At 41.9% G+C, this 24,334-nt stretch overlaps 1 protein-coding gene across 2 annotated transcripts in view; it reads right to left on the reverse strand.

Moving 5' to 3' along the window:
- Positions 1–270: 270 nt before the first annotated feature.
- Positions 271–24,334, reverse strand: part of LOC147087184 (Fc receptor-like protein 5) — a 64,068-nt gene continuing 40,004 nt past the window's right edge. The window contains exons 5-6 of one of the 2 annotated variants that reach the window (XM_085978210.1): positions 21,880–21,964; positions 5,817–5,933 (exon numbers count right to left, since the gene is read on the reverse strand). In XM_085978210.1, the coding sequence (XP_085834336.1) occupies positions 21,918–21,964 (47 nt within the window). In that variant the 3' untranslated portion in view covers positions 5,817–5,933; positions 21,880–21,917. Of the gene's footprint in view, positions 515–5,816; positions 5,934–21,879; positions 21,965–24,334 lie in introns of those variants that run through there. The other variant, XM_085978208.1, reaches the window with a different exon arrangement.

Here is a 24,334-nt window from a genome sequence, read left to right on the forward strand (position 1 = left end):
AGTATTGCTGTTAATAACAGTAGATGCACAGCGGTGTATTCAGGGCCATTGTTACACGGATCCTGTCAAGCTTTGAGCAATGAGATCAAAGGCCATTCGCTTTTATTCCTTTCTCCTAACGTTAAACATTTCATTTTGGTATTGTGAATAACACATGGATTTTTGAAAATCCCAAGCATGTTGCATAGACATATTAATAAACTCTGCCCCCTGTTACTCACCTACTATTGTCAGCGTAATAGCCTCACTCAGCGGGGAAAATAATTGCCTTCCCTTGAAGGAGATTCCATACTGGCATTGGTACCGCCCTCTTTGGTTACGCTGTGTAATCAGGAATGTTGCAATGTTGCCTTTGTTACGATTGGGCTAGAGGACAGCATTGGGCCATCTCTGTCAAAGTAGAAGGCTTTATTGCGATAATCTCCGGTCACAGTGCAGGTAATGGTGACCCTCTCTCCTACTACATACACCCCACTCGGTTGTTCAAGAGACATCACTGGCTTTGTTAGCGGATCTGAGGTAAAATTGACGGAAAGCACAATTAGAAATAGATCTGCGGTTGTTCATGTCATTTGTTCACTCAAAAGTGATTGTGCTACGTTGGAGGGAAGTCCTTTCATTGGGGACTGAGATTCCACAAAAGTGGAGTTCGGGACCTGATTAAAAGCAAGAGAAAACTTGCATTTATATAGCACCTTTCAGGAACTCAGCAACTCCTAAATCGCTTCACAGACAATGTAATACTTTGGAGCTCAAGTCACAGCTGAAATGTAGGAAATCAAATGGCAGAGTCAAAGAAAATAAATCAGCTTCGATTCTCTTTCCAAAGTCAGATATTAGGCCAGAAAAGTTACTCTGGAATACAGGCGGAACAAGGAAAATGCTTAATTGGGCATCGCTATTTCTGCTAATTTAGCGAAGATGAACATGTGGTAAGATTACTGAACCTCCACGTTAACTCTGCGGATTCGCATTTCAAATAATGGATTTATTTCGGTGGTCCCAAAATATTTTTGAATCATTCCAGATGAGGCCACTGATGGTAAGGCCGTCATTTGTTCCCTATATCAAGTTGGCCTTGAGAAGATGGGGGTGGGTATTCTTCTTGATCCGACGCAATCTGTGTGGGGAAGGTGCTCACACAGTGCTCCCGCAGGGAGTTCCACGGTTTAATGCTATGAAAAATGAAGGAATTACAATATATTTCCAAGTCAGGATGGTCTGAGAGTGGGAGGGGTGCCTGGTGGTGATGGTGTTCCCATACACCTGAAGCTCTTGTCTTCTGGTTGGTGGAGGTCGCTGGTTTGGAATTGTGTAATTGTCCTCCGGAGGTCTATTACTGTCCTCCTCATTGCTCACTATATTTCCGAGTTTCCTCTCGTCTGCCAACTTTGAGACTTATGATCTGTATAACCAAGTCCAGGTCATTACTATGCATCAAAAATGTATTCCCTCTTGAATGTTGCTATTGAATATGTCTCCAGCACCCTTCCAGGCTTGGCATTCCAGATCACAACATCTCGCCGTGTAACACAGTGCTCTTTAGTTCCTCTCTGGATCTTTTGCCAATGGTCTTAAATCTGTGCCTTTGGTTCAGTTTCTATTTTATTTACTCTGTCGATAACCCTTATAATTTTGAACATCTCTATTGAGCCGCCCCTTATTCTTTTCAGCTTTAAGGTACAAAAACATCTCACCTAGTCTCTCCAGATAAATAAAAAACCTACCAGTTGTGATATTGCAAAAACGCTGCCCGTCTCACTCACCTGTTACTGTTACTCACACCGAGGGACTAAGTGAGGACCATGTCCATTGCTCGTTGACAAGGTATCCATACTTGCACTGGTAATCTCCTTGCTGATATCTGCTGGTTGACGCAATGTCAGACACTCTGCTGGTAGTGGGAAATGGAAGTTTGCCCCCATCTTTATAAAAGGTATAATCGCTACCCGGGGAATTTATGTCGCCATTGCAGGTAATTGTGATGTTCTCTCCGGGTAAATACACGCCAGATTCTTCATTCAGGGTAATTTCAGGTTTCAGCTGAAGTTCTACGGTAAAAATCATGCTAAACATTTATAAAGCATTGACTTGCTGGCAGCTGGAGTATAGTGTAGTGTTCTGGGCACCAAACTTTAAGAACGATGTCAAGGACTTGTATAGGGTAAAGTGAAGGTTTACCAGGATGATCCGGGGGTGAGGGACTTCAGTTACGTGGAGAGATTGCAGAATCTGCGATTGTGCAGAGAAGGTTAAGGGAGAACCTTATTGGTGTATTCTAAATTAAGAGGGGTAAGTTTGAGCAAATAGGGAGAATCTGTATCCTCTGGAAACTGGGTCCATAAATAGAGCTCAGTGACTTAAAATAAATGAGAAAGGAACAAGAAGGGACCGGCGGAGAATTTCTTCACTCCGATGATTTTAAGATTGGTAAAGCAATAAGTGAAAAGGTGCTGGATACAGATTCCACCGGAACACTCATGATTCAATTGGACATGTATTGAAGGGCGCTAATGTCCAGCTTTAATTTAAAACCTGGGGTGTGGGACACAATTGTACAGCTCTTTCACACAGCTTTCACAGACATGATGGGTGCAGTGGATTACTTCTGTTCCTGAGAGACGGTATCATGCTATGAATTTAAGCTCTACCGAAATAGAAAGGGATTGATGTTAGTGACCTGCTTTTGTGATGGCGTTGTTCGCCGACAGAAGGCGCTAATGCACTTTTCAGGGCATCTAAAGTTGCAAGCAAATGGTGGGATAACCCATCAAAGCGAGTGGAGAAACATCTTAGAATTCTCCATCTTTGTGATGTGCGAAGTTCAGTGCAGTAAGTGTTTATCACTCTCTCGTCTCTGAGTCAGATGATTGTGGGTTCGAGCCCCATTCCAAACACTGGAGCTCATAATCTGGGCCGACACGCCCACTGCAGTACTGAGGGAGTGATGCACTGTGGAGATACCAAACCTTGGATGAAACTTTAACCCGAGGTCCTTACCTTCCTCACAGGTGAATGGTAAATATTCCCTGGCACTTTCTGCAGAGCAGGGAGGTACTTGTGCTCTCTTGTGTCAATGGAGCAGGAGGTGGTGTTCGTGATCAGAACGAGTTCAGATAGGGCATATGGGGAGATGGGAGATAATAGGAAATAAAATGCAATTCAAGTTCAGGGCAGGGTGAGCGGGATAAGGGGATGGTTTCTTTTGCAGGGCAAGGGAAGGAGTTGAAGGATCAGTGGCATCTGAGTGGATGACTTTAGGAATAGAGGAGTGTACTGAGATGAAAATTTCTAGGGGAGGTGATGGTGGGTTTGGGTGTTAGAGGAGGGAGAGGTTTAGGAACACAGCCGAGCTCCGAACACACGGGGTGGGGAGAGAAACTGACATGGGAACTGAAAACACTGAGGACAAGGAGTCGCTCAATGAACAGGTCCTGGGATGAAAGGGAGAAAGCATATCTTAGTAAGAGACTCGGATGGGACTGGAGTTTTTAAGGCAACTATGTCTTGCGGAGAGACCAGGAGCGTGGATCATGTTGAGGGGGTGAATGTAAGTGTAGGTAACAGATGAGCAAGAGTAGAGTCTGCGCTGAGATTTGGTGATTAGGGCCACAGTGCTACCACAGGTGCTAGAATGCGGAAGCACGTCGGGAGGCTTCAGCGAGGTTCAAGATGTTGCCATTGTGAGTCAAGTCTCAGGCAAAGCCAATAGATCAAAGCAATTCAGCAATCACCCACATGGATTGCAACTGCCTTGTTTGTTTGCATTACATTATACGGCAGCACAGAAACAGGTCATTCGACCCATTAATTCCATGTCTGCTGTTATGCTCTACACGATCCTCCTCCCACCCTCTCCTTCTGACCCCATCAACATATCCTTCTCCTCAACTAGCGAGTTCCATATTCTAACTACTCTCTGGGTAAAGAGGTTTTTCCTGGATTCCCTATTAGATTCATCAATGACGATCTTATGTTGATGGACCTTAGAACTGGTCTCCCACGGAAGTGGAAAAATGTTCTCTACAACTGCCCTATCAAACCCGTTCATAATCCTAAAGAGCTTTTTCACATCACCCCTTCGTCTTTATATACCTAGAGAAAAGTGCCCGAGCCTTTTCAATCTCTTCTGATAGTTACATTATTTCAGGTCTGGTATCATCGTAGTAAATATACATTGCACCTTCTCCAGTGCCTCTATATCCAGTTTATAATATTAAGACCAGAACTTTTGAGAGTGCTCCAATGTGGTCTGCCTTAAGAAATGAATCCCAGGGCGTTCTTTGTTTTGTTATGTGTTAATTAAATTGTGTCTCAAATTTTAGTGATTTGTGCCCTGTTCCCCCAGATTCCTCTGCTCTTCAACCCCATTTTGGAAATTAGTTTCTACGTAGTAAGTGTTATCCTGATTTCACTTACATATGTTGATCCACGTATATCCTTCCACTTCACACTTTGTACATATATATAATAATAGTGAACAATTAATCCGGATGGAAATTGGTAGCGGTGCTGGTTGACACATTGAACAACCCAAGGGGATAGTGGTGAATTACTTGACTGGGATGGATAAATAGATTGTGTGATTAGGCTTCAGCAAGAGTGATGGGTGTCGTGATCAGCAACAGAGCAGGAGCGGGAGTGGGCGTTGCTGCTCGTATGAAAAAATTGACAGAAATCTCGATGGACCTTTCAGAGAATGCCAGGAGAGGCATAGAATGCCGCTGTGAATTGTTCACCAATAAATCATTCATGCAAATTAAGGAGAGTGGAATGCCAGGGAAGCTGGTTAAAAAGGGACTTGAGTTGTTAACAAAATTATACACAAGTTAGATGAAAAAAGTCATCGTAATATTAAGTCGAGCATTTGTCCGGTAAAGCGCATGGAATTGAAGACAAATTAGTGACATTGGTACTGAATTGATTAGCAGTTACGAATCATAGAGTAGCGATAATGTGTCTGTAATCTAACTGGCAAAAAGTGACAAGTGGTGTCCCCAGGATTCTGTAATGCGGCCTCGTGTTTTAACTGCATTGATCTATGAGTTACAGGAACGAATAAAGTTCCAGATATCCAACTCCACTGACGGCACTAAGCTGTATATTCTGGCGATAGCAGCAGACCGTTGCAATGGGACACTGCTACCTTAATGAGTGGGCAAAACTCTGGGCAATTTAGTTCAGTGTCGGGGGCTGTTTGGTCAACCAATTTCGACCTAAGCAAGATATATATTACACCTGGAATACTGTGAGCACTTCAGCAAACCACACCATAATTAGCATATAGGAACATAGGAATCGAACTAGGCCATTCAGTCCCTCGAGCCTGTTTCTGCCATTCAATTCAATCATTGCTGATCGGTATCCTTACTCCTTCTAACTTCTAGCAGATTTCAGTGAACAATTCTGTACTTTCAACATAAAGGAAGCACGGTGGCATAGTGGTTAGCACTGTTGCGTCATCAATGCCAGGGACCCAGGTACAAATCCGGCCTTGGGTGACTGCCTGTGTGGAGTTTGCACTTTCTCCCCGTGTTTGCGTGGGTTTTACTCCGGGTGCTCTGGTTTCCTCCCACATTCCAAAGATGTGCGGGTGAGGTTGATTGGCCATGATAAAAAAGTGGCCCTTAGTGTTAGGGGGGATTAAATACGCGGGGTTACGGGGATAGAGCTTGTGTGGGATGGCTGTCGCTGTAGGGACCGGGTGCGAGGGTTTGGATGATCAGCCATGATGTCGTTGAATGGCGGAGCAGGGCCGAATGGCCTGCTCCTATTTTCTATGTTTCTATAACAAACAACATAACCCCTCTATAACGTGGAGAGCAGATTTATTTATTAACAGTCTAAATGATGTCTGAAAAATATATTTTGATACTGGAAATTAACATTGAAAATATGGTTGGGAATGTATTTCTGAAGTTCAACAGCATTACCTGTAGGAGATATAAAACATTGTTAGACCTTTTCTGGGTGTCAAAACAAGAGGTTGTATAGAGAGGGACCAATAGATTGTGGTTTTGATGAAAACAAATAAAACAAACGGCGGATATATAAAAAAGTACAAGCACCACTTAGTTAAATATTTTTAGAAGTTCTTAGAAGTTTGGAAAGTTTTTTAAAATGTAATTAAAATGGAAGAGACTGAAAGAGGTTAATGTGGGCGTGGCTTCGTTTTCACTGCTTTTGTGGGCGTGTCTTCACTTACTCATTGGCTGTAGGCTGCACTCCTGGCCTTAGTGATGTCATATGCTGCCCACAACTAAGCAGTGCCGAAGAGCAAGTCTCAGTTCTCTGCAGCTCCATCGAGACTGACCGCAATTTTTGGGCCTTCATATCATTCATATGGTCCACTGCCCAGAACTGAATGCAGTTCCACCAGACGGGGTCTATCATAGAGAATATAAGCAGGAGTAGGCCATTCGTTCCATCGAGCCTGCTCCACCATTCAATATGATCATGGCTGTTCCTCTATCTCAATACCATATTCCCACTCTCTCGTCATATCCCTTGGTGCCTTTTGTGTCTAGAAATCTATCTCTCTCCTTCTTATATATATTCTGTGCTATGGCCTCCACAGCCTTCTCTGGTGGAGATTTCCAGAGGTTCAACACCCTCTGATGAAGAAGTTTTTCCTCATCTCAGTTCTAAATGTCCTACCCCGTATACTCAGACTGCGACCCCTCGTTCAAGTCCCCACAGTCAGGGGAAACATCCTCCCTGCACCCAGTCAAACCCTGTCAGAATTTTATACGTTTCAGTGAGATTCCCTCTCATTCTTCTAAACTCTAGCGACTACAGGCCTAGTCGACCCAATCTCTCCTCATACGGCAGTTCTACCATCACAGGAACCTGTCTGGTGAACCTTCGCTGCACTCCCACTAGGGCAAATAAATCCTTTCTTAGGTAAGGAGACAAAAACTGCACACAGTACTCAAGGTGAGGTCGCACCACGGCCCTGTATAACTGTAGTAAGACATCCTTGATCCTGTGCTCAAACCTCTTGCAATGAAGGCCAACATGCCATTTTCCTTCCTAACCGTTGCTGGACCTGCATGTTTACTTTCAGCGACTGGTGTACAAGGACACCCAGGTCCCTTTGTACATCAACATTTTCCAATCTATTACCTTTAAAGTAGTACTCTGCCGTTCTGTTTTTCATACCTAAGTGGATAACTTCACATTTATCCACGTTATACTGCATCTGCCATATATTTGCCCACTCACTCAACTTTTCTAAATCGCCTTGAAGCCTCTTTGCATTCTCCTGACAAATCACAATCCAACCTGGCTTTGTGTCATCAGAAAACTTCACAATAATACATTTTGTCCCTCATCCAAATCATTGGTATATTTTATGAATTGTTGGGGCCGCAGCACTGATCTCTGCGGTAGCCCAATAGTCTCTGCCTGCCACCCCGAAAAAGACCCATTTATTCCTACTCTCTGTTTCCTGTCTATAACCAATTAACAATCCATGCCAGTATATTACCCCCAATCACATATACTTACTTTTGCACACAAAACTGTTATATGAGACTTTATCAAAGGCCACCAGAAAAGCCAAATGCGACACATCCACTAGGTTTCCCTTATCTATTCTACCAATTACATCCTTAAAAAACTCCAGTAGGTTTGTCAAACACAATTTCCCTTTCATAAATCCATGTTGACATTTTCTAATCCCGTTCATATTTTCTAAGTGTCCGATTACCACATCCTTTATAATAGACTCCAGTATTTTACCTACTGCTGATGTTAGGCTAACCGGTCTGTAGTTCCCGGTTTTCTCTCTCCCTCTATTTTTAAATAGTGGGGTTACATTTGCCACCCTTCAATCTGCAGAAATTGTTCTATAATCTATAGAATTATGGAAGATGACAACCGATGCATCCACAATTTCCATGGCTACCTATTATGGTACTCTGGGATGCAGATTATCAGATGCTAGGGATTTATCGGCTTTCAGTCCCTTTAATTTCTCCAGCATTATTTTTTTACTAATACTAAATTATTTAATTCCTCGTTCTGCCTAGACCTCAGGTACCCTACAATTTCTGGGATGTTATTAATGTGCTCTTACGTGAAGACAGAAAAAGGTATTGTTTGATTGCCCAGCCATTTCTTTGTTCCCCATTATAAACTCGCCCGTTTCTGGCTGTAAGGGACCTACATTTTTCTACACTAATCGTTTTCTTTTTAGATACTTGTGGAAGCTTTTGCAATCCGCTTTTATGTTCCTTCCAAGTTTACTCTCATACTCTATTTTCCCCTCTTTATCAAACTCTTGGTCCTTTTCTACTGAAATCTAAGCTGCTCCCAATCCTCAGGCTTGCTACTTCTGGCAACTCTATATGGATTCTCTTTGGAGCTAATTCTATCCTAAATTTATTTGCTTATCCATTGTTGGGCCGCTTTTTCTTTTCGGTTTTTGCACCAGAAAGGAATTTATAACTTTTGCAATTCTTGCTTTCATTACTTAAACGTTAATCATTGCAATCCACTGTCATGCATTTAAATTAAGCTCCCAAATCTATTATATCCAACTCCCTCCTCATATTTCGTACTTTGCTTTGTTTAGATTAAGGACCCTACTTTCGGATTAGAAACATAGAAACATAGAAACATAGTAGATAGGAGCAGGAGTAGGCCATTCGGCCCCTCGAGCCTGCTTTGCCATCCAATGCGATCATGGCTGATCATCCAAATTCAGAACCCGGCCCCTGCTTTCTCCCCATACTCCTTGATCCCTTTAGCCTTAAGAAATATATCCAACTCCTTCTTGAATATATTTAATGTATTGTCCTCTACTGCCTTCTGTGATAGAGAATTCCACAGGTTCACCACTCTCTGGGTGAAGAAATTCCTCCTAATTTCTGTCGTAAATGGCCTACCCCTTACCCTTAGACTGTGACCCCTGGTTATTGACTCCCAGACCATCGGGAACATCCTCCCTGCATCTAGTCTGTCCAGACCTGTCAGAAATTTATAACTTTCAATTAGATACACTTTCATTTTTCTAAACTCCAGCGAGTACAAGCACAATCGACCCAATCTTTCCTCATCCGTCATTCTTGCCATCCCAAGTATCAGCCTGGTGAATCTTCCCTGAACTCCTTCCATTGCAAGAACATCCTTCCTCAGATAAGGCGACCAAAACTGCACACACTACTAAAGATGTGGTCTTAGCAAGGCCCTGTATAACTGCAGCAAGACATCACTCTTCCTGAACACAAACCCTCTCACTTAGAAGGCCAACATACCATTTGCCTTCTTAAATGCCTGCTGCATCTGCAGGCTTACCGTCAGCGACTGGTGCACAAGGGCACCCAGGTCTGGTTGCACTTCCCCTTCTCCCAATCTATTGCCATTCAGATAATAATCTGCCTTCCTGTTTTTGCCACCAAAATGGATAACCTCAAATATATCCACATTATATTGCATCTGCTATGCATTTGCCCAATGAGCCAACCTGTCCAAATCATCCTGGAGTTTCTCAGCATTATCCTCACAGCACACACGACCACCCAGCTTTGTGTCATCTGCAAATTTGGAGATATGACATCTAGTTGCCTTGTCTAGATCATTATTATATATTGTGAATAGCTGGGGTCCAAGGACCGATCCCTGCGGTACCTCACTAGTCACTGCCTGCCACTCGGAAAAAGACCCGCTTATTCCAACTCTTTGCTTTCTCTCTGCCAATCAGTTCTCTATCCAATTCAATACCTTGCCCACAATCCCATGTTGCTTAAATTAACACGCTAGTCTCTTAAGCGGGACCTTGTCGAAAGCCTTCTGAAACTCCTAATACAACAAAACCACTGGTTCTCCCTTATCTATTTTACCAGTTACATCCTCAAAAAATTCCAGTAGTTTAGTCAAGCACGATTTACATTTTGTAAATCCATGTTGATTTTTCCGATCCTGTCACTGTTTTCCAAGTGCTCTGCTATTACATCATTTATAATGGACTCTAGCATTTCCCCCATTACCGATGTCAGGCTTACCCGTCTGCAATTCCACATTTTCTCTCTACCACCTTTTTTCAATAGTGGGGTAATATTAGCTACACTCGAAACCATGGTTACTGTTCCAGGTTCCATCGAATTTTGGAAGATGATCAGCAATGCATCTACTTTTTCTAGGGCCACTTCCTTAAGTACACTAGGATGTAGATTATCAGGCCCTGGGGATTTATCCGCCTTCAATCCCATCAATTTCCCGAACACCATTTCCGTACAAATAGTGATTTCTTCCAGTTCCTCCCTTTCATCAGACCCTATGTTCCCCGACATCTCTGGGAGGTAATTTGTGTCCTCCTTTGTGGAGACAGAACCAAAAAATGTATTTAATTGGTCGTCCATTTCTTTGTTCCCCATTATAAATTCCCCTGATTCTGACTGCAAGGGACCTACGATTGACTTCACCTATGTTTTTCTCTTCGCATATCTATAACAGCTTTCACAGTCGGTTTTTATGTTCCCTACAAGCTTACTCTTATTTCTATATTCCCTTTCTTAATTAATCCCTTTGTGCTGCTTTGTTGAATCCTAAACTGTTCTCAATCCTCACGTTTACTGCTTTTTCTGGCCAATTTATATGTCCTCTCCTTGGATCTTATGCTATCCCTAATTTCCCTTGGTAGCCACGGTTGAGTCACGTTTTTCGTTTTATATTTATGCCAAACTGGGATGAACAAATACTGTAGTTGATCCATGCGGTCTTTGAATGTTTGCCATTGCATATCCACCATCAACCCTTTGAGTGACATTCCCCAAGCAATCCTCCCCAACTTGCGCCTCAGACCATCGTAGTTTCCTTTATTTAAATTTAGGTACCAAGCCTGTGAGTCGACAACGTCATTCTCCATCTGAATGATGAATTCGATCATATTATGATCGTCTGACTCAAGGGGCCTCGTACAACAAGATTGCTAATTAATCCTTTCTCGTTACAAAATACCCATTCTAATATGGCCTGATCTCTGTTTGGTTCCTCGACATATTGGTCCAGGAAACCATCTTGTAAACACTCCAGGAATTCCTACTCCACAGTAATGTTAAAAATTTGGTTGATTGGAATTGTTCACTTTCCATCGTAATGAAGAATTGCATCATATTATGGTAACTCTTCCTAAAGTATCCATAACAACTAAATTATGAATTAACCCCTTCTCATTGCACAATACCCAATCTAGGATAGCATGTTCCCTGGTTGGCTCCTTAACGTACTGGCCTAAATCACAATCCTGTGCACGCTCCAGTAATTCATCCTCCACTCTAATAATGCTAATTTGGTTTGGCCAGCCTATTTGTAGATTAAAACCACCCATGATTACTGTACAACCCTTGTTGCACTCATCTCTATTTTTCGGTTTGATGCCATCCCCTACAGATCCACTATTGTTTGGAGGCCTACAGACAACTCCCACCAATGTTGTCTGCCCCTTGGTGCTTCTTAGCTCCGCCCAAACTGATTCTACATCTTGATTTTCTGAGCAAATATCCTTGCTCACTATTGCTCTGATGTCATCCTTTACTAACAGTGCCACCCCACCTCCTTTTCCTTTTTGACTTTCCTTCCTGAATATCAAATACCCCTGGATATTCAGCACCCAGTCTTGGTCACGCTGCAACCATGTCTCCGTAATCAAGTGCTCTGTACAGCTACAACTTTCTTCCTCCACTTCGAATTCCAGCTATCTTGAGATAAAACTATATCAAAGATAAAACTATATATTGAGATATAAGCTGTGTCTTTATGCATTCCTCTACTTCACCTGACGAAGGAGCAGCGCTCCGAAAGCTTGTGATTTCAAATAAAACTGTTGGACTATAACCTGTTGATGTGTGACTTCTGACATTTGTCCACCCCAGTCCAACTCCGGCATCTCCACATCTTGAGATAAAGGCTAACATTCCACTAGTCTTTGTAATTATGTTCCTAACTTTCCACTAGATTTTACTAATTTCTGTACTTTGATTCCTAAATCTTTCCGATCCTCCATTTTCCCCAGTTTTTCAGCAAATAAGAAATACAGGAATCTTGTTTTACGTCCAAAGTGGAAGATCTCACACTTTTTGACTTTACATTCCATCTGCTACATTTTTCCCACTCACCCAATCCATCAATGTCCCTTTACAACTTTCTGCTCAAGAGTGCATTATTTACTGCGTCAGTTAAATTAATTTCACCAGCAAACTTAAATATACGACTCCCTATTCCTTCTTTCAAGTCATTGTTAAATTTACTGAATATCTGAGATTCAGTTCAGATCCCAGGTGGACACCACTAATCACATCCTGCCAGTGTGATTACAGAGCCATTATTCCTACTATCTGTCTCCAGCAATATAGTAAATTTCCTGTCCTTGAAGTCTATAAGTTTCCTCCAATTCCATGCACAAGCTAGTCGAATGCCTTCTGAGATTCCATTTAAATAACATCCATAGACAGTCCTTTACCTACCACTTTAGGTATCTCCTCAAAACGATGAACTAGGTTCGACAGAGGTGACTTAACCGTTACAAATTCATGCTGGATCTCTCTGATCAGCTTATTCATTTCCGAATGCTCTGTCACTCTGTCCTAATAATTGATTGTTGTACATTCCCCACAACTGAGAGCAGTCTAATGAGCCCATAATTTCCTAGTTGATCTCTCGTTCCCTCTTAAATAATGCTCTGCGTCTTGCTATTTTCCAATCCAATCGTTCAATTCTTCAATCGAGAGACTTTTGGAAGATGATGACTCGATAGGATTACATAGGATTTCATCAGATATACGGCACAGAAACAGGCCATTCGGTCCAATCAGTCCATACCGGCGTTTATGCTACACTCGAGCCTCCTCCTGTCTAAATCTAAATCTGTCAGCGTAACACTCTGTTCCCTTCTCCCTCATCCTCATGTCCTGCCTCCCTGAAATGCATCTATACTATTCGGTTCAACCACTCACTTTGGAAGCGAGTTCCAAATTCTCACAACTGTTTGGGAAAATAAGTTTCTTCTCAATTATCTATTGGATTTCTTGGTGTCACTCTTCTAGTGATGGCCTCCAGTTATGCTCCTCCCCACAAGTGGAAACATTCTCTCCTTATCCAATCTATTAAAACCTTTCATAATATTATAAGCTCACTCCTCATCCTTCCTTTTTCAAGAGGAATGAGACCCAGCAATTTTATCTTTTCCTATATGTATACCATCACATTTTTGTATCATTCTTGTAAATCTCATCTGCCCTTTCTCCCTTGAATCTAAATCCTTTTTAACATATGGCGACCAGAACTGCAAGCAGTACTCTAAATGCAGTCCAACAAAGGTTCAATGCAGGCTCAGCATAACTTCGCTACTTTTCTGTTGTGTCCTTCTAGAATAAACCCTAGTGCTTGATTTGTTTCTAAGTGGCCTTGCTAACCTATGTCGCAAATTTAAGTGAATGTATGTATTTGAAATCAGTGGAAATGTTGTTCCTCTACCCCACCTAGATTCGAACCTACCAAGTGATAAGTGACCTCCCTATTCTTCCTGCCTAAAGGTATTACCTCGTATGTATCTATGTTGAACTTAATTTGCCAATTATTTGCTCATTCTTCGAGTTTATTAACATCCCCCTATAATGGATTGCACTCCTCCAGATTATTGACTATTGCCCCAATTTGTTATCATCTGCAAATTCAGAAATTGTGTTTTGATTGAATAGTTTAAATCGTTAATGTAAATTGTGAACAGCAGTGATCTCAGCACTGATCGTTGTGGAACACCAAAACGCACCTTCTGCCACTGTGAATAGAAAAGCTTTACTCCCACTCTCTGCTTTCTGTCTTGAAGCCAGCTAGCAACCTACTCTGCTACTTATCTCGTGACTCCGCATACTCTGACCTTATTCGGTAGTCTATTGATTGGACAAATCAAATTCGCCAAGGTAGCCTTGAGGAGGAGTTCATAGTGTGTATCTGGGATGGTTTCCTAGAACAGTATAGAAACATAGAAACATAGAAGAGGGGGCAGGTGCAGGTCATTCGGACCCTCCAGCCTACTCCGCCATTTAATGAGATCATGGCTGATCATCCAAATGCAGTACCTGTCCTGCTTTCTCCCCATATCACTTGATCCCTTTAGCCTCAAGAAATATATCTAACTACTACTTGAATATATTTAATGATTTTGGCCTCAGCTGCCCTATGTGGCAGAGAATTCCAGTTTCACCACTCTCTGGGTGAAGAAATTCCTCTTCATCTCAGTCCTAAATGGTTTACCCCTTATCCTTAGACTGTGAACCCTGCTTCTGAACTCCCCGCCATGGGGAACATCCTTCCTGCATCTAGTCTGTCTAGTCCTGTTAGAATAGTACAAGTTTCAATGAGATCCCCACTCATTCTTCTAAACTCTAGCGAATGTAAGCCAAATCGACCGAATCTCTCCTCATACGTCATTCCTGCAATCCCAGGTATCAGTCTGATGAATCTTCGCTGCACTATCTACATGGCAAGAACATCCTTCCTCAGATAAGGCGACCAAAACTGCACACAACACTCAAGGTGTGGTCTCATCAAGGAATGTACAACTGCAGCAAGACATCGTTGTTCCTGTACTCGAATCCTCTCGCTAAGAAGTCCAACATACCATTTGCCTTCTTAAAAGCCTGCTGCACCTGCATGCTTACCTTCAGCGACTGGTGCACATGGACACCCAGGTCTCTTTGCACTTCCCCTTTTCCCAATCTATTGCCTTTCAGGTAATAATCTGCCTTCCTGTTTTTGCCAGGGACGTAGATAATCTCGCATGTATTCACATTATGCTGCATTTGCCATGCATCTGCCCAATCACCCATCCTATACAAATCGTACTGATGTTGTTCTACATCCTCCTCACAGCACACACGCCCACCCAGCTTTGTGTCATCTGCAAACTTAGAGATATTATATCTAGTTCCCTCCTCTGGATCATTTATATATATTGTCAATAGCTGGGGTCCTAGCACCGATCCCTGCTGTACCCCACTAGTCACTGCCTGCCACTCGGAAAAAGACACATTTATGCCAACTCTTTGCTTCCTGTCTGCCAACCACTTCACTACCCAAGACAGTACCTTACCCCAATCCAATGTGCATTAACTTTACACACTAATCTCTTACGTGGGACCTTATTGAAAGCCTTCTGAAAGTCCAAATACACCACATCCACTGGTTATACCTTATCTATTTTACGAGTTACATCCTCAAAAAATTACAGTAGGTTACTGAACATGATTTACCTTTTGTAAATCCATGTTGACTTTCTGATCCTGTCATTGTTTTCCAAGTACTCTGCTATTACAACTTTTATAATGGACTCTAGAATTTTCCTCACTACTGTTGTCAGGCTTACCGTTTCTTAATTCCCCGTTTACTCTCTACCGCTCTTTTTAAATTTTGGGGTTACATTAGCTATCCTCCAATCCATGGGAACTGTTCCAGAATATTTAGAATTTTGGAAGATGACCAGCAATGTATCTACTATTTCTAGGGCCACTTCCTTCGGTACTCTTGGATGTAGATTATCAGGCCCTGGGGATTTATCGGCCTTCAATCCCATCAATTTCCCTGACACCATTTCCCAACAAATACTGATTTCATTCAATTCCTCCCTCTCATTAGACCTATGTTACCCGACGCTTGACTTCACCAATCTCTTTCTCTTAACTAATCTATAGAAGCTTTTACAGTCTGTTTTTATGTTCTCTACAAGCTTACACTTATGAACTATTTTCCTATTCTTAATTAATCCCTTTCTCTTCCTTTGCTGAATATTAAGGGCTCCGAATCCTCAGGGTTGCTGCTTTTTCTGGCCAAATTGTATGTCCTCTCCTTGGATCTTATGCAATCCCTAATTTCCCTTGTTAGCTACGGTTGAGTCACATTTTGTTTTATTTTTATGCAAGCAGGGCTGAAAAAATTCTATAGTTCATACATGCGATCTTTAAATATTTGCCATTGCCTATTCACCGTCAACCCTTTAAGTAACATTCCCCAATCCATCCTAGCAAACTCTTGCCTCATACCATCGTAGTTTCCTGTTTTTTAATTCAGTACCCTTGTCTCTGAGTCAACTACTTCACTCTCCATTTTACCGAAGAATTTTATCATATTATGATCGCTCCTCCACAAGGGGCATCACACAACAAGATTACTAATTAATCCTTTCTCATTAAATAATACCCAGTCTGAGATGATCTGATCTCTAGTTGGTTCCTCGAATATTGTTCCAGGAAACCATCCCGTATAAACTCTAGGAGTTCCTCCTCCACGGTATTGTTACTAATTTGGTTAGCCCAATCTACATTTAGAATAAAGTCACCCATAATAACTGCTGTGCCCTTATTGAACGCATCTCTAATTCCCGGTGTAATTCCATCGCCAACCTCCGCATTACTCTTTGGGGGTTTGTAGTCAACTCCCACTATCGTTTCCTGCCCTTGGCATTTCTCAGCTCTGCACCTACAGATTCAACATCATCAGAGCTAATAAACTTCCTTACTATTGTGTTAGTCTGATCTTTAACCAGCACTGCTACCCCACCTCATTTTCATTTTTTCCTGTCCTTCCTGAATATTGAATACCTCTGGATGTCGAATTCCCAGTCATCGTCACACTGGAGCCATGTCTCCGTAATCCCAATTATATCTTATTCCTTTACTTCTATTTGCACAGCTAATTCATCCACCTTATTATGAAAGCTCCTCACATTAAGAGACAAAGCCTTCAGGCTTGATTTTTCATCACTCTTCGTACTTTTAGAATTCTTATTTACTATGGCCCGGTTTGAATTATAGCCTTGATTTCTCTGCCTTGCACTTTTGCTTTTCTCCTTTCTGTCTTTTGCTTCTATCATTGCTTCCCTTTCCTCTGTCTCCCTGCACAGGCTCCCAACCCCTGCCATTTTAGTTAAACCCTCCCCAACAGCACTAGCAAACACTCCCCCTAGGACTTCAGTAATGGAACCAAGCAGGCTACCTAGTATCTGGTACTGTGTAATATGATAGCATTAATTAATGACCTCATACAAAAGGATCCTCTAGGAAAGAGTGATCATAACATGATTGAGTTTCAAATTCAGTTGGAGGGTGAGAAAGTTGTATCTCAAACCAGTGTCCTGCTCTTAAACAAAGGTGATGTCAATGGCATGAGGGCATAGCTGGCTATAGTGGATTGGAAAAAAACAAATTAAAAGGAAAGGCAGTTGAAATGTTGTGGCAGATATTTAAGGAAATATTTTACAACTCTCAACAAAAATATTCTCCAGTGAGAAAGAAATACTTTAAGAGAAAGCAGCACTATTCGTGGCTATCTAAGGAAGTAAAGGATGGTATCAAATTGAAAACAAATGCAAACAAGATTGGTGGGAGGCAAGAGGATTCCGATTATCTTTAAACCAGCATTGGATTATTCAAAAAATAATAAAGTGAGAGAATATGAATTACCAGAGTAAGCCAGGAAGAAATATTAAGTCAGATTGTAAGAGCCTCTACAGCTACATAATCAGGAAAATAGTAGCTAAAGTAAATATTGCTCCCTTAGAGGATGAGAATAGGGAATTAATAATGGGGAACGGGGAAATGGCAGAGACTCTGAACAAATATTTAGAATGTGTTTTCACGGTAGAAAACATTAACATTAACCCACTAATGTATAATCAAGGGACAACAGGGAGGGGGGAACTAAAGACTATTACTATCACTAAGGAAAATGTATTTGGTACAATAATGGACTAAACGACGAAAAGTCCCCTGGACCAAATTGGCTGCATTCCGGTGTCTTTAAATAAGTGGCTGCAGTGATAGTGGATGTATTGGTTGCAATCTACCAAAATGCACTGTACTCTGGAGAGGTCGCAGCGGATTGGAAAACATCAAATATAACACACCTATTTATGAAAGGGGGGAGTCAGAAAGCAAGAAACTATAAACCAGTTAGCCTTACATCTGTCGCTGGGAAAATGCTGGTGTCCTTTATTAAGGAAGCAGTGGTAGAGCATTTGGAAAATCATAATGCAGTCAAGCAGAGGCAGCATGTTTATATGAAAGGGAAATCATGTTTACCAAATTTGCTGGAGTTCTTTCAGGATGTACCGAGTTGGGTGGATAAGGGTGAGCCAGTGGATGTGGTGTATTTGGATTTCCAGAAGGAATTCGATTAGGTGCTACATAAAAGGTTACAGCATATGATAAGAGCACACAGAGTAGCGGGTAATAAATTAGCATGGAAGATAATTGTCTAACTAACTAAAAGCAGAGAGTCGGGATAAATGGGTCATTTTCCAGTTGGCAAACGGTAACGAGTGGGGTGCCACAAAACTCGATTCTGGGGCCTCAACTACTTACAATCTACATTAATGACTTGAACGAAGGGACCGTGTGTCATTTAGCCAAGTTTGCGGAAGATGCAACAATAGGTGAGAAAGCAAGTTGTGCAGAGGTCTAAACGAAGCTGCAAAGGGATACAGAGAGGCTAAATGAATGCGCAAACATATGACAGTTGGAGTATAATGTGGGAAAGTGCGAGGGAATCCACTTTGGCAGGAAAAATAAAGTGTCTTGATATCACATCCTTTATAATTGACTCTAGCATTTTCCATACTACTGATGTTAGGCTAACCAGCCTGTAGTTTCCGGTTTCCACTCTCCCTCCTTTTTTAAGTAGTGGTATTACATTTGTCACCCTACAATCTACAGGAACTATTGCATAACCTATAGAATTTTGGAAGATGACAACCAATGCATCCACTATTCCATTCTCCCGGTGTCTCCTTCAAACTTGCTCTGACGATGCCACCTTCCCTACTAGTGCTTCTGATTTGTAATTCGTTTACCTCAGCCGAGGATTCCCCTCTACCATGGTTGACATGGCCCACTGCTGTGTTCATTCCAGTTCCCGCACTTCTGCTTTCATTCCATCCCAACCCTCCCAGAACGACAGTAGGTTTCGCCTTGTCCTCAACTTTCATCCCACCAGCCTGCACCTTCGATGGATCATCCTCCAGGATTTACGAAATCACCAGCGTGATCTCATCCACCAAACACATCTTCCTCTCACCTCTGCTTTGTGCATTCCAAAGGCACTGCTCCCTCGTCGACACCCTGGTCCACAGCTCCCCCCCCGACAACACCCCTCCCCCTTCGCCCAGCACCTTCCCGTGCAAGGGCAAGAGATGCAACAACTGCCCTTTTACCTCCTCCCTTCCCACTGTCGAGAGCCCCAAACACTACTTCCAGCTGAAACAACGATTTACTTGTATGCCTTGCAAATTAGTATATTGTATTCGTATTCACGATGTGGTCTTCTCCACATTGGGGATACAAAACGCAGATTGTGTGACTGCTTTGTGGAACTCCCCCATTCAGTCCGTGAGGGTGACCTGAGCTCCCGGTCACCTGTCACTATAATTCTCCACTTCACTCCCACTCTGAAATCTCCATCCTCGGCCTCTTACACTGTTGCAGTGAAGCTTAACGTAAGCTCGAGGAACATTGCCTCCTCTTCGATTAATCACATTACAACCGTCTGGACTCAACATCGACTTCACCAATTTCAGATCATAACCTCTGCCTGTATCAATTGGTTTCTTTCCCTCACATGGCAGCTGTCTTTAATTCAGCAATTGGCTTTTACATTTCATCTAGAACCATCTTTAAAACACAACAGTAAAATATTTTACAGGCACCTCAATAAGTAAGAGAATTGGGATGGGAATAGTGCCATTAACGGGTAGATAGGATAATACCACAGGTAACGATAGAGAGATGCCAGAAACATTAAATAATTATTTTGCTTCAGTATTTACCAGGGAGATAGAACAGCTGGGCATCTCATTTGTGATGAGATTAGTAACGAGATAAGTGCATTTAAAATAAAAAGGATTTATTAACTAAACTAATCAAACTCAAAGAGAATAAAACCCCTGATCTGGATGGATTGCGTCCACACATTTTAGTAGAATCTAGCGAAGCGATAGCAGAGGTATTACAACAAACATTTAATAATTCGTTTAAAAAAGTGTTGTGCCAGAGATTTGGCGGATAGTGAATGTAATACCTATAGTTAAGAAGGGGCATAGAACATGTGCAGGGAATTATAGACCAGTCAGCTTAACATCGATAGTAGAAAAAAATGGAGCACTTACTAAAGGATAAAATAGAAGAACATCCCGAAACAGAAGACATAGAAATGATTAGTCAGCATGGATTTCAAAAGGGAAAGTCTTGCTTGACCATCATCATTGAATTTTTTGAAGAGTTAACAGAAAGTGTCGACAATGATAATGCAGTAGGTTTAATTTTCCTAGATTTTCAAAAGGCCATCCATAAGGTAACCCATAATAGACTGATATACAATATCAGATAATGTGCAGTCAGGGAACAAGTAGCAGAATGGATAGTTAGCTGGCTTCAAGACAGAAAGCATTGAGTGGGAGTAAAGTGTAGCTTATCACAGTGGCAGAAGTGTGTAGTGGTTTTCCACAAGGATCAGAGCTGGGACAACTGTTGTTCTCAATTTATATTTTCGAATTAGATTTGAAATCAAAAACACAATTTTTAAATTTGTGGATGACACCAAATTGGTTGGGGTATAGTCAATCCTGAGGAGGACTACAACAAATTACAGGCTGACATGAATAAACTTGCAGAATGGGCATATAATTGGCAAATGAACATAAACACATATAAATGTGATGTATGACGTTTTGGTAGGAAGAACAGGGAAGTCAAATATTAATTGGATGGTGCGAGTCTAGTTTGGGTAGAAGAGCAAAGTGATCTCGTAGTACAACTACACAATTCACTAAAAGTTGCGACACAGGTTAGCAAAGCCATCAACAAGCAAACCAAGAATTAGGGTTTATTTCTAGAGGTTTAGAGTTGAAAAGTAGGGAAGTTTTGCTAAACCTGAATCGAAACGTGGATAGACCACACTAACTGCGCTCAGTTCTGGTCGCCATATTTTAAAATAATATAGAGGAACTGGAGATGGTGCAGAGGATATTTCCAAGGCTGATGCCAGAAATGCGAGGGTATACATATCAGGAAAGGATGAACAGGCTGGGTCTCTTTTCTCTTGAAAAGAGGAGGTGGTGGGGTGACCTGAAAGAGGTCTTTAAAATTATGAAAGGTTTTGATAGATTCGATAAAGAGAGAATGTTTATAATTGTGGGGAAGTTCATAAATAGAGGCCATTAATATAAGATAGTCACCAAGAAATGCAATAGCGAATTCATAAGAAACGTCTTTACCCAGAGAATGGTGAGGATGTGGAACTCGTTATCACAGGGATTGGTTGAAGGGAAAAGTATCGATGAATTTAAGGGGAGGCGAGTTTAGCATATGAGGGAAAAGGGAAGAGAGGTTTATGGTGATAGATTTTGATGAGGTAAACCGGGAGGAATCTCGAGTGGAGCATTAACGTTGGCATGGACTGGTTGGGCTGAATGGCCTGTTTCTGTGTCGTATATCCGACTTAGTCCTATGTAATCCTATGTAAAGTAAATCTCCTCTCAACCATCACTGCTCTCAGCTGAACAACTCCAACTTCTCTGCTGAATCCACGTAACTGATATCATTCACCCTTTGAATCATTCTCGTAAATCTTTTATGCACCCTCTCTACTGCCTTCACATCGTTTCTATACTGTGGTGCCAAGAATTAGACATAATCGCTTTGAGGCCGAACCAGTGTTTTGTAAAGATTCATCATAACTTCCTTGCTTTTGTACTCTATGCTTCTATTTATGAAGTTCAGGATCCTGTATGATTTTTTAACCGCTTTCTCTACCTACCCTGGCACCTTCAACGATCTGTCGACATATAACCCCAGATGTCTATGTTCATGCACTCATTTTGAATTTTACCATTTATTGCCTCTCCTCATTCTTCTTGCCAAAATGTATCACCTCGCACTCTTCTGCATTAATATATTTGCTGCTGTTAGCGAATCTGTGGTAAAGTAAATGAAAAGAACAACAGAAATGGATTGCTGCATTTTCTTGTGCCGTCAAATGTTGGTAACTCAATTACCATTGTGACGTGAAAAATTGAAAGGTCCGTATCAGAGGTTGAGATTCTATAAAAGTGGAACTGATGGTTTCAAACAGAAGTGGGACATAAAATAAACCAGCTGGGGATCCAGTTCAATAACGTGGGCTCATCGATGCAATGTCCCTCTTTGATACCAAGAGAAGGGTTGGATTGAAATTCACATTTCTACTAACTTTGTGGAGCCATAACCTGATTAACCAGAGTGAACAACTCCCATGAAACGTGGGGATGTGCATTTCATATGAAGGAATTCATTTTTGCTGGAATTTAGGACGTGGGCGTCGTTGGCAAGGCCGACATTTACTGCCCAACCCCAGTTGCCCTTGAGATGATTGTCAGCCCACTTCTTGAATCCACTTGTGTTCCCACAATGCTGTTTGGTACGGACTTTCAGGCCTTTGAGCGAGCGACACAGAAGGAACGCCAGATACAGTTCCCAGTCAGGATGGTGTCTGACTTGGATGTGGAACTGGGAGATGATGCTGTTCCCATGCAGCTGCTGCCATCGTCCTTTCTGATGATGGAGGTCGTGGGTGTGCGGAGTGCCGTCAAAATGCAACCCATTGAGTGATATGGAATGCTACAATGAGCTTAAGTTAAATATTTCACATATCAGGATGATTTCGTAAATCTCATTCTGCAGTTCCGGTTTTCTGACTGAGAATCTGTAATCTGACATGGCCAACCAATCTGGCGGTTTCTCGTGAATTGACCATACATTCAGTGGAATAAAAAAATATCAGGATGATGACATTTGGCATTAAACATTTCGCTGTGGTAGGACCAGAGATTTAGGGAGTAAAATTTGAAATCAGGGACTTTGATTGTGTAATTATAATAGCCAGCCTGCAGTTCCCCTGTCAGAATGGCTTGTCTTCACATCGCTAATTATCGGGTCTCTCAGCTCCATCACACAGCATTCCCTCAGTACTCAGTCACAGGGGCAATTGTAAACTAGCACGATATTACAATCCATTCAAGTCAATACAGGTTATAATTGGGCGGAGAATAAAACGGGAGTCCGATCACTCTCCGCCGCTTTCCCGCCTGGAGAATGTGGTTACAGTTACTCTCCAAGTTTGGCCACGGGCTGCGCTGTCATGATTCTTTGGCCGGGTTGAATTAACAAAATTCTGACACAATGAGGTAATCATTAGTCCTGTACAGTAGCCTAAAACAAGCGATAGCCCATCATCAGCCCGTTTTACACATCACCGGACTTTCGTTCCCATTGCCTACAATGGAATCTGAATTCATGGGGTGTGAAACGGGAGGCTGATTTGCTTTCGCTCGTTTTGCGCTTCCGCCCGTAACGATTTTCATCCCATTATCTCCTGTAACGCCCCTTGCCGCTAATAGATTCATAGGGTCTGAATGCAGGGTCAGTGTTACAGGGATCCTGTCAAGTTTTGAGCAATAAAAACAAAACGTAACCCCACTATTTAAGAAAGGAGGGCGAGAGAAAATGGTGAACTACAGACCAGTTGACCTGACATCAGTATTCGAGAAAAAGCTAGAATCTATTATTAAGGACTTAGTAAAAGGGCACTTCGAAAATAATCATAGGATTGGCAGAGTCAACATGGATTTATGAAATGGTAAACGTGTTTGCCAAATTTGTTGGAGGTTTTTGAGGTTGTAACTAGCAGAATAGATAAGGGGGAACCAGTGGATATGGTGTTTTTGGATTTGCAGAAGGCATTGTATAAGTTGCCACACAATAGGTTATTAAACAAAATTAATGCTCATTCGATTGGTGGTAATATACTAGCATTTATAGAGGATCAGTTAACGGACAAAAAGCAGAGAGTAGGAATAAACGGGTCATTTGCGGGTTGGCAGGCTGTAACTGGTGGGATACCGCAAGATCAGTGCTTGGGCCTCAGCTATTCACAATCTATAGCAATGATTTGGATGAGGGGACCGAATTTATTATATCTATGTTTTCTGATGATACATAGCTGGGTTGTAACATAAGTTGTGAGCAGGATGCAATGAGGCTTCAAGGGGATACAGACAGGCTATGTAATTGGGCAAGAACACGGCAATTTGAACATAATGTGGAGAAATGTGAGGCTACCTCCAAGGTGCGCAGTCTCAGATTAAGGGGTCGGCCATTTAGGAATGAGATGAGGAGAAATTTCTCCTCTGTGAGGGTCAAGAATCTTTGTAAATCACTACCCCAGAGGGTTGTGAAGGCTCAGTCGTTTCGTATATTCAAGACAGGTAGATATGTTTTTGAATATTTAATGAATCAAGGGATATGGG

This window comes from Somniosus microcephalus, unplaced genomic scaffold (assembly GCF_052327205.1).
Source record: "Somniosus microcephalus isolate GS21.2 unplaced genomic scaffold, FLI_Smic_1.0 unresolved_chr6, whole genome shotgun sequence".
NCBI lineage: Eukaryota > Metazoa > Chordata > Chondrichthyes > Squaliformes > Somniosidae > Somniosus > Somniosus microcephalus.